Source organism: Syngnathus floridae, chromosome 13 (genome assembly GCF_059516105.1).
Source record: "Syngnathus floridae isolate MCC-2025c chromosome 13, RoL_Sflo_1.0, whole genome shotgun sequence".
Taxonomy (NCBI): Eukaryota; Metazoa; Chordata; class Actinopteri; order Syngnathiformes; family Syngnathidae; genus Syngnathus; species Syngnathus floridae.
The window spans coordinates 9,082,481-9,092,080 of NC_142425.1; the positions used below are offsets into that span (position 1 = coordinate 9,082,481).

The 9,600-nt window shown below is 40.5% G+C and overlaps 1 protein-coding gene across 1 annotated transcript; it reads right to left on the reverse strand.

Moving 5' to 3' along the window:
• Positions 1-118: 118 nt before the first annotated feature.
• On the reverse strand, positions 119-5,635 carry lpla (lipoprotein lipase a). The gene is made up of 10 exons (XM_088394270.1): positions 5,408-5,635; positions 4,454-4,662; positions 4,025-4,204; positions 3,760-3,871; positions 3,026-3,268; positions 2,051-2,293; positions 1,814-1,934; positions 1,556-1,738; positions 1,334-1,441; positions 119-1,098 (listed from the first exon to the last, which is right to left on the reverse strand). Exons 1-10 carry the CDS (start codon positions 5,508-5,510, stop codon positions 1,047-1,049), a joined length of 1,554 nt encoding a protein of 517 aa, XP_088250396.1. The 5' UTR covers positions 5,511-5,635; the 3' UTR covers positions 119-1,046.
• Positions 5,636-9,600: the final 3,965 nt, after the last annotated feature.

Here is a 9,600-nt window from a genome sequence, read left to right on the forward strand (position 1 = left end):
TGAATCATTGTTTAAAAAAAAAAACAATTGAGAACGAAAAAAAAAAAAATTTTGAATCATTGTTTAAAAAAAAAAACATTTAGCATGTACCCTAAAAGCAGCATCAGCAATCAGAATATGTCATTTTTCATCTTTATTAAACCACTTTGGGCTCTTTCTTAATACAGTGCACTGCAAATCAGTTGATAAATGGGCTCAACAGCAGAAATGGAGAACCGTCTGACCCCTCCTTCAAATAGCTGGCACATTAGAGAATAATCACAGAACGGCTTCTTATAAAAATACAAACAACGAAAGCATGGCAAAATATATTACAGCTTAATATACAAATATATAAATGTACATTCAATAAATACAATATGGTGTATTCTTGAGATGTATTGTGGCTAGGTGCTGGAAGGTCCATCACAAACTCCAGCGGCTTGTTTATTTTTATTTGCAGCAATCATGTAACATGTGTTGCCTTTGAAAGTAAGGCTGCAATCTTAGACTGAGCATAATAATAAAAAAAAAATCTGCATGGAAGAAGACAAGGATGTTTTAAAGTGACCTGTGATACAATAACCAAAACGAATCAAATGAATACAATTCAGAATTCCAAATATAAAACTTTTTTAAATGTCATTTATATGTGATTCAGTAGATAGTCAATAACTCTTTGGTCCCTGTCGATTGTTGGCCGTTAGTAGTTAGGCAAAGAGACAAAAGAAAATGATGGTTTTTGCATTTTTTAGGACAAACACTACAAACGTGCCTAAATTATGCCTGGTCACTCTGAATCACTCAAATCATCAAAGCTCATACAGGCACAGTAAGTGTATAAACGACAAACGGTAAAAGCATAGACAAATGATTGAGAAGAAAACAAATTTAAAATGTGAGCACATCATCACTCATGTAACATTTTTTTTTCAAGGTTCAGAGTCATTTTGCATACGGTAAGATTGCCAATTCCCATGCAAGTTTTGTCCTTCTTTGGCTGTGCACCTTCAGCTTGATGAGGTGCAGGATGACGTGTGTGTATGTGTGTGTGTTCAACTGCATCTTCAAGCATCAACCTGACCAAACAGACTGCCCTGCATCTTCAACTTGTGCATCCTGCAGAAGAGAGAAGACAATATTTTCTTACTTCAGATTTAGAATTGGCATTCTAATCAATTATTGAGAATTTTGGCAATGGATTTTGTGCACAATATTGATTCTTGTGTTAGTCACAACAAGTTTGTGGTTGAAAGAACATGTTGTGTGGAACATTAGTTTGAGCAATACCTCATGGGTGTGTAAACAGGACTTTAGAACATTTCATTCAGAGAACACGATGATCAAAACTTACAGCTTCTCTTTACGACTCCTGTTGTCTTCTTTGGACTTGACAAAGACGGCATCTTCTCCTCCTCTGACCAGATCGGTGAACTCCGCTTCCTTTGCGCTGAAGATCACCCTGCAATAAAAATATTCATAATAATTAAAGACAATAAATAAACCCTTAGATCTCAAAGTTTTTGTTCAATATAATTCTGTTGGTCAATAACATTTGGACTTAAACGGGACTTACTTAGACTGGGTCTCCCCCGACTTGATTCGTAACTTTCGGATGTTAAACTTGCTGTTGCCCCACCAGTCCGACCAGCTGATGATGGCGTCCTTCTCCCAGCGCAGCTTGACGATCATCAAGTCCCCGATGTCCACGTCGGTGGTGATCAGGAAGGACAGCGTGCTGTTGCCGTTCATGACAGGCCTGCGAGATAGGGGAGGCGGGGTTCGGTAAGGTCAAAGGTGATGTCGTCGACATAACCGAGTGTAACATACGTACAGGACAAAGGGGATGTCTTCTTTCTCTCCGTGGGTTCCATACAGGGAAATCTTTATGGGCTGTTCATTGAAAGTCAGGCTTTCCTGGCTGAACAGGTGCATCTTCACTTGGTAGTGGAAAACTAAAAAGACATACGCATAGTTTGCACTGATTTGACTTTTACAAAATGAGAAATGCTTTGCTGAAGTAATTTAGCTAACTGTGAGTGGTGACTTTGCATAAAAAAACTTCCTTTACCTTTGTATGGCATCATTTCCCGAGTCTTGAGATACATCTTGGTACTGCGCGTCATGCGGATCTTGTTGATGTTATAGCCGATCTTGTTGCAGCGGTTCTTGCGGCAGCTGAGGCATAGGCCTTTGTTGAAAGCCTCGCGTGAGTTGCAACGGAAGGCCATGCTCTGCTGCTGCGTGTTGAGCAGCGAGTCGATGAACAGATGGATGGAACGCTCGTGGGAGCACTTGACCAGTTGGTCCATGTCTGCACATATCACAAACACACACGATGGCACAAAAGTACAGAAGACCAAAATATTTGATTCACTGTCCCTATTTTAAAGGTTGATAAGAGTTCCAAATGATAATACAATATTTTAGGATCAGACAAAAATCTCTTCTAGATTCGCAAGCAAAGTGTCTGACTCCAGTCCTCTAGGTGGCAGTAGTGTGTAATAGGAAGTGGTGAACAGCTTAGAAAAAAATTGTTGAAAAAAACTTTCAGACAAAAGCATAACTTCTAGTCTGGTTCTCGAAGTTTGGTGGAGTTAACAAAAAAATCCCAAAAGCTTTATCGCGTGACTCGCAAAATCCAATCCGATTTCGTCTGGGCGTACATTTTGTGTACAATCCGACTAGACGCCCGTGAGAACTTCCAGATATAAATTTCTACTGTTTGCCTAATACTTTACAGTTAAGAGAGCAAAGCAGCAAATCAGCAAATAAAGCTTTCAACTCGACACGAGCCAAAACACGCCTGTGTGATCTACTGTAATTCTTTATGTTGAGACCAGAAGCCAAACATGTCTCGATTGTATAAGCGATCACTTGATGTTTAGCTACATTGTTTTTATTGGAAGATTATCTAAGCGACGTTTCATTGATTCAACAGCTGGAACTATATTACATGAATCTAGCTTCAAAATGTCAATATTGCACTTTGCAAGTTAAAATATAAAGAAGCTTATGGTTTTAATCCAAAGCCGAGAGTACATACTTTGCAGGCCCTTGATGCCTTCCAGCGCAATCCCCCTCAGGGTGTTCTGGATGTCACAGCCTGGTTGGAAGGTGCCTCCGTTGGGGTAGATGTCAATGTGGCCGACGGGTTTCTGGATGCCGATACTGCGGCCCGGCGAGCCTCGAGTGTTAGTATGCAGGACGTCCACAAACTGGGCGTCGTCTCTAGACAGCGTGTTCTGGTCGTCGGCGTGCTCGAATGTGGGACCGGCGGGATCCAGTCCTGAAATGTGCACATTGTCGTGTTACAAAGACAACATTGTCAATAGCGCTGACCTGTTTTTGAGTCCGGAGAAGCACTTAAGTGTAGAGAAATGGACAATTATGGTAAGCGGGTCAGAGATTTTAAAGCTGGATCAACTGGAAAATGAAGGATTGGGCCCACTGGCTGGCACTAATAGGGCATGTGCATACATTTACAGATTTGGAATGTACCAGATTATGTTTTACTGGTATGCAAGAAAAATGATTGCTTTCTTCTAGCCTGTGAGTGTGAGCTGTGGTTGACAGCAGAAACTGCGTGATTGTTTTTTTTTACGTTGAATTGTTCAGCTGTTTAATAAATGAAAACTCAAAAGTGAATAAGCCGGTTCCCTCTAATGGTAAACTGAGAATCACTGACTCAAATATACGACAAATGTTACACTCGTTAAAAATTGAGTATATTGAACTGATGAAGCAATGCATTAGTTGTGATGGACATTTTGAGTTTACCTGTGATCCTGCTGATTTTATGGTCGGTGAGGTCCCCGGCAACCCCGGCCACGTGCGCCCCGAGACTGTAACCCAGCAGGTGGATCTTGTCCCATGGCAGCTGCAGTTCTTTCTGAAGGGGTCCCAACAACAACAACAACCATGTTGAGTGTCTTACCTAACATGTGGTTGCGTGAGGAATTCAAACTAATAACTAGCCTGTGGCTGACTGTGTTTATAAGCTTTAGCGTTGTTTGGAATGTCATCAGGGATTAAAGGAACTCACTTGTATCCAGGTGACAAACTTGGCCACGTCTCGTCCCACCAGCTTGGTGTAGGCGGCAGAGGTCGGGTAGTGCTGGTTGGCACGGGTCAGCCAGTCCACCACAATCACGTTAGCGTTGGGCACACGCTCGTACAGGGCCGACACCAACTTGGGCACCCAGCTCTCAAACATGCCTGTTACCTGTAAAACATCAACACACACGTGAGGTATAATTAATTTATTTGCAAACAACAGTCCAGGATGTACTCCATAGGAATGGCCTCCAGCTCACCCCATAATGAGGATAAGCATGATAGAAAATGGATGGGTATCCTGACAGATCTTTTCAAACAGCAATCCATCCAGTCAGGCGGCATTCCAAATACGACCTCATTCCACATGTTGGGGTCAAGAGGTGTTTTTTGTGTGTGTGTGTGAATGCGCACGTACCGTCCAGCCGTGGATGATGACAAACGTCTGCGTCTGCGCGTTGAACTCGCACTCATGGATGGTGTCGGGCCTCCCGGCCACAATGTAGCACATGTCGTCATCTGGAATGTCGGCTGTACGCAGGGAGAACTTGGACACGATGTCTGTGTAGTCGGTGAGCCATTCGGTGGTGGTGGCGGGCAGGGAGGTGGGGGTGATGCTGTTGTTCACTGTTGCAACACACACATTCACACATGAGAGGTCACAGGGACACAAAAGTTCTTCAAAGTGCATTAATTATACGGTCATTTAATATTTTCTACTTTTTTTGCATTTGCAAAACACAACTAAAATGTATTTCCATTCAATAATTCTCTGTTCAAAACATCCCATTTGGGAATCACCTTTTTTTTTTTTTTTGCAATTGGCTTTACAGGTTGCTGTATAAAACCAAGACTATGTCGCCCCCTTTTGCATTTAAAGCACATCTACCGCGCAGAAATGTTAAATTAATCTGACGGATTGAATTTTTTTTATTCCTGGACACAAATTTAAATAAAAATCAGAAAGATCCAGTCGGTTTTCCGAAGATGTTAAAAAAACGCAATTTGAATAGATTTTAAGTGAAAAAATCTTATTTATTACTTTAAAAACATATTGTAACTTTTTTTATATTTAACAGATTCCACATAATCCTAATTTGTAAAAAATATAGATGTGTCTCCCTTATGATTATCTCCCCCCCGCATCCAATTTCCCAGAACCAGGCTTCACTTAATGCACACATGGAGTTGACTCTGCAAAACGCTTTGCAGACCTGCAAGGGTCTACTTCAGATTTTGATGAGGTTACTCTCACGCACATTAAATCAATCAATCAATTAAGCAACACATTGGAGATGTAATTAATTATATGGATATAATATTTAGGTATTGAGAAAAGCGCAATTAAAATTCCTCGTTTTGTCGCTCTTACCAAAGACTGCGTTGGTGGTGAGTTCAGGGTCCGAACAAAAAGTGGCAAAGATTTTTCCCAAAAGTATCCAAGCAGTGAAAAAACCTATATTTTCTTTTCCCATATTATTAAAACGTTGGTCCTGTGAGGTGTCTTTTGTAGTATTGGAGGATCTATATCCAAGTTCTAAAATAGAAATGTCGTGGCGTCGTATACACGCGGAGTGAAATTTCTTTACGGTCTGTCACGGTTGGCGCTCCTAAGTCATCTTTAAGAGTAACTCATTTGCATATTGGAAGGTGATTGGATGTCGGTTTAGGGGCGGGGTTTCCCCAAGGGTCCCTACTCAAAAAATGTTGACCATTCACTCAGTTGAGAACACAGCAGCGTATAATATAGTTATATATATTATATTTATGTTTCTCCTGTCCTTGATCAACTTTTCCAATACGAGTTATGTGCATGAAGCTTAAGCAGGTGCATTTTAATTTATTTCAGTGGTTCACTTTAAAATGTGAACCTACTTTTCATGTGAAAACAGAAAACAAAACAAAAAATTTAAGGGAAGGTACAAAATTTTGTATATACAGCAGGGAAATACACAAAAGTATAAAACCAAATGATATACTGCAAACATTAAGATGCAAAAATAATATACAAAAAATCAACAGTAAACATGAATAATATACAGTATATGCATCCAAAACCCAGTGGAGCAATTCCCTGCATGAGGTGGTCAAAATATTACAAAAACTATATAGTGTTTTTTTTCTACATTTTCAGTTCATTTTTGTGGTTTAAAACATAATCATGTTTTAAATCATTAATTTTGAAACACCCCTGTTAACAACAATCACAGTAAACACATTCAATTAATATTGCGTAATAATATCAAAACATTTTATTTATAAATTTATTTGTAAAATTAATATAATTGCCTAACGTAGATATATATAAACACATACAATAGTGTTAAAAAATGTCATTACAGTAAATTAAATTAAATAAAACCATAAAGCCAAAGTATAAAAGTGTAACGTGAGCTGCAACATTGAAATTATAATAATTAAAAAAAAAATCTTTTTACTTACATTTGCCAGATTATATCAGACCGTTTTGAATAATGTGGATTAATAAAGGCAGGAGGGACATCTGGTGTTAAAACCACAAAGTGCAGCGATGAGGAACAACAACACCACGCAGATGCTGCTACATCATGTCAGATGGAACGTTTGCACACATAGCACCGACGTGGTAAAAAGTCATAAACACCAAAGTGTGGAATAGGACGAGGTGCTTGAACATCTGTCCGACTTTTATGATGAATTCCGTTCCCAAATGCCTTTGTGGGAACCTCAATTAATCTTAGTCTTTACTTTCCGCATAATATTAGTTTATGTTCTCAGCTTTCACTTCTTGCCGAGCGGCAGAGGATGGAATAACCATGTTTTTGCTACAATAGAGCAAATGTTTATTATTTTAAATTATATCTAAATGTTTTGTGGCTGAAGCACGGCGGTATAGTCTACACATCTACTGCATAGATCGAATCGCAGTTCGAATCAGCTAACCAGGATTCAAACGAGGTCAGGCTAATGTTGGGTTGAGGATTTGACCCAGGATGTTGGATCAAAATTTGGAGCCAATAAGGAGCTGTACTCATGCCTTAAAGCTACCTTTGAGGTTTTATTTGTTTTTATAATTGCATGGTGGTTAGGATCACATCCTTCTAGGGCCCACGAGCCTCAGGTTAGCCACCCTACAAATAGAATATAAATATAGCCCCTAAGCTTTTTCATCATACATGCTGCTCTATATTTACGTACGAGTATGTGATGTCTAGCTGTGTGTTGGGAATTCTGTTTGCGGACATCCAGAGCAGTAAGCCCAACCCGATGATTAGAGAGAAGAACTACACCCAATCCCTCAGTCTTCACCTCGACATCCACCGCCTGACCGCAGAAATCAAGTTGACGACGAGCGGCGACACCACAGAAGAAGAAATGTTAAAAACAGAAAGCAATGACAATAGTCTACAAATAACATTGTGTCCCTTATTATCATCCAATATTAATATTCTGTTCCAAGTGAAGAGTTACATGAATCTTTGTCAACCCTCCTCCCGATTTTTATCGAGCCAACGCGCATATTTCACATTACAAAATTGTCTGTCTGACACCAGACAAAAAAATTCACAAATGGAGTGTGTTGGTCAATATGTACCCAAGATGACCCACGAAAGTCATCTGCAATCATCTTCAACTCAAATGAATGATGTAAAACGGAGTGTCGAACAAAAAAAAAAAAAAACGGCTATAAAGATGTCAATCAGAATACAAAAATGAAATCCTGCGGCGGGTGCTGCTGTTTTGTTTTAGCGATGGCATTTGACATAATATAATGTAAGCCAACTTAAATGTACGTATAATTGGGAAGTCACGATGACTTGTCAGGGCAGCGTATAGGAAGAATGAAAACACTGTACGGGGGCTTTCCCAGCAGTAAATATTCCATGGGAGTGACATAGTTAGGGGGCCCCTTGTGTAATTCAGCACATGTGTATACAGTACGGACTCAAATCTACTTTGAAGCATTTCCTGCAGACTCTCAAAATTGTCACATCAGCATTTTTTAAACACAAAAACTGTCTATGTGCTAATTTTTGCATAACATATTAGCGCGAACATACATGTAGCATGCGACACGTACAAGGTCGCGTTCTTGACATCTTTGGTGAACTTGCACAATCCTGTTTGGATTTTTTTTTTGAGTGTTCTGGATTTCATTGCCACCAAATTTCAGACACAACAAGAGAGAGAAGACCTTGCAGGAATAATTTCCTGCACTGCCAGGCCTTGAAGCCAGCTGGAGTCGGCATGGTCAAATAAAAAAGGCCACTGTAAGAGACTTTTTTGTCTTTTACATCTTCATTCTGTCATGTTCTAATTAGGGATGACACGGTGTTTACAGTAGCCATAATGGACCAGTTGGATGCGAAGAACGAACATCTATTTTATTCTTCTCTTTAAGGTTGACACAAGTATCTCGGAGCGCTCTTAACTAGGCGTCCATCCATCCATCCATCCATCCATCCATCCATCCATCCATCCATCCATCCATCCATCCATCCATCCATCCATCCATCCATCCATCCATCCATCCATCCATCCATCCATCCATCCATCCATCCATCCATCCATCCATCCATCCATCCATCCCAATCAAGACGGGTACTGCCCCGCCCCCTCCAATGAATTCCCTGTTTGACCCTAACACAACACAAAAAGCCTTCAAATGTTAATTAGTCACAGACGTACAGAAGTAAACATCAAGCCCTGGAAGTGACGCGCTCTCTCAACGCAAAGACCCCTCGAGTCATCAGATGCAAAGCCGCATCGTTCAGTCTTGGTTACATCAGACATCAGTTCACGTCACAGTAGTCTATCTGGAAACTGTTGAAGGAGAATGCCGACCATTCATCTGGTTCAGGCTAGTTATGGATCTTTGTTTCCAGTAGACTTAACCCTCGCAGACAAAATCCCTACAGGGGTTTCCGTTTAAGATGTGCATGCAAGTGTTTCATGCTTAGTTGTAGTCTATGTGCACGTATGTGTTTTGACCTTTGACCTTTTTTGCATCATACCGGCTGCTGACACTTAGAAGACACTTTGCATCAATTCTGTCATCAGTGGAATTGTGAAGCTGGCAGTTGCGACATCACATCATCGTCCCTTGGTGACCGACAAGTTTTCTTTGCTACAAGCCAACGCACATTGAGTTTTTTTCCACTCACTTTGGTACACTCCTCAAATCAGAATTGAAATTTGCTAAACAGTCAGTATATTTCTGCAAAACATGGTTCCCCTGCAAAATCAATTTTCTCTCTCAAAATCCTTAGTTTAACTCTCAAAAGTAAATATTTGAACACGTCAGCGCCATCAGAACAACAAGACTCACATCTGCTGTTTGCACTGTGGCGGCACGGTGGTGCGCTGGTTACAACATCTGCCTCACAGTTCAGAGGGTGCCGGTTTGATTCCACCTCTGGCCCTCCCTGTGTGGAGTTTGCATGTTCTCCCCGTGCCTGCGTGGGTTTTCTTAGAGCACTCTATGAACCCCGTAGGGACAAGCGGTGACAAACCATCTCATTGTCATGCAGAAAGTAAAAAAAACCGCTGCATTTAATTGAATTCCTTTTTCATATCAAACATGAC

Excerpts from the sequence above, each read along its gene's own strand:
- lpla (XM_088394270.1), bottom strand. The coding sequence starts at position 5,510 with ATGGGAAAAGAAAATATAGGTTTTTTCACTGCTTGGATACTTTTGGGA. Across the intron at positions 4,663-5,407 it reads CACCACCAACGCAGTCTTTG|TGAACAACAGCATCACCCCC; the intron begins GTAAGAGCGACA and ends GTGTTGCAACAG. Across the intron at positions 4,205-4,453 it reads TCATCATCCACGGCTGGACG|GTAACAGGCATGTTTGAGAG; the intron begins GTACGTGCGCAT and ends GATGTTTTACAG.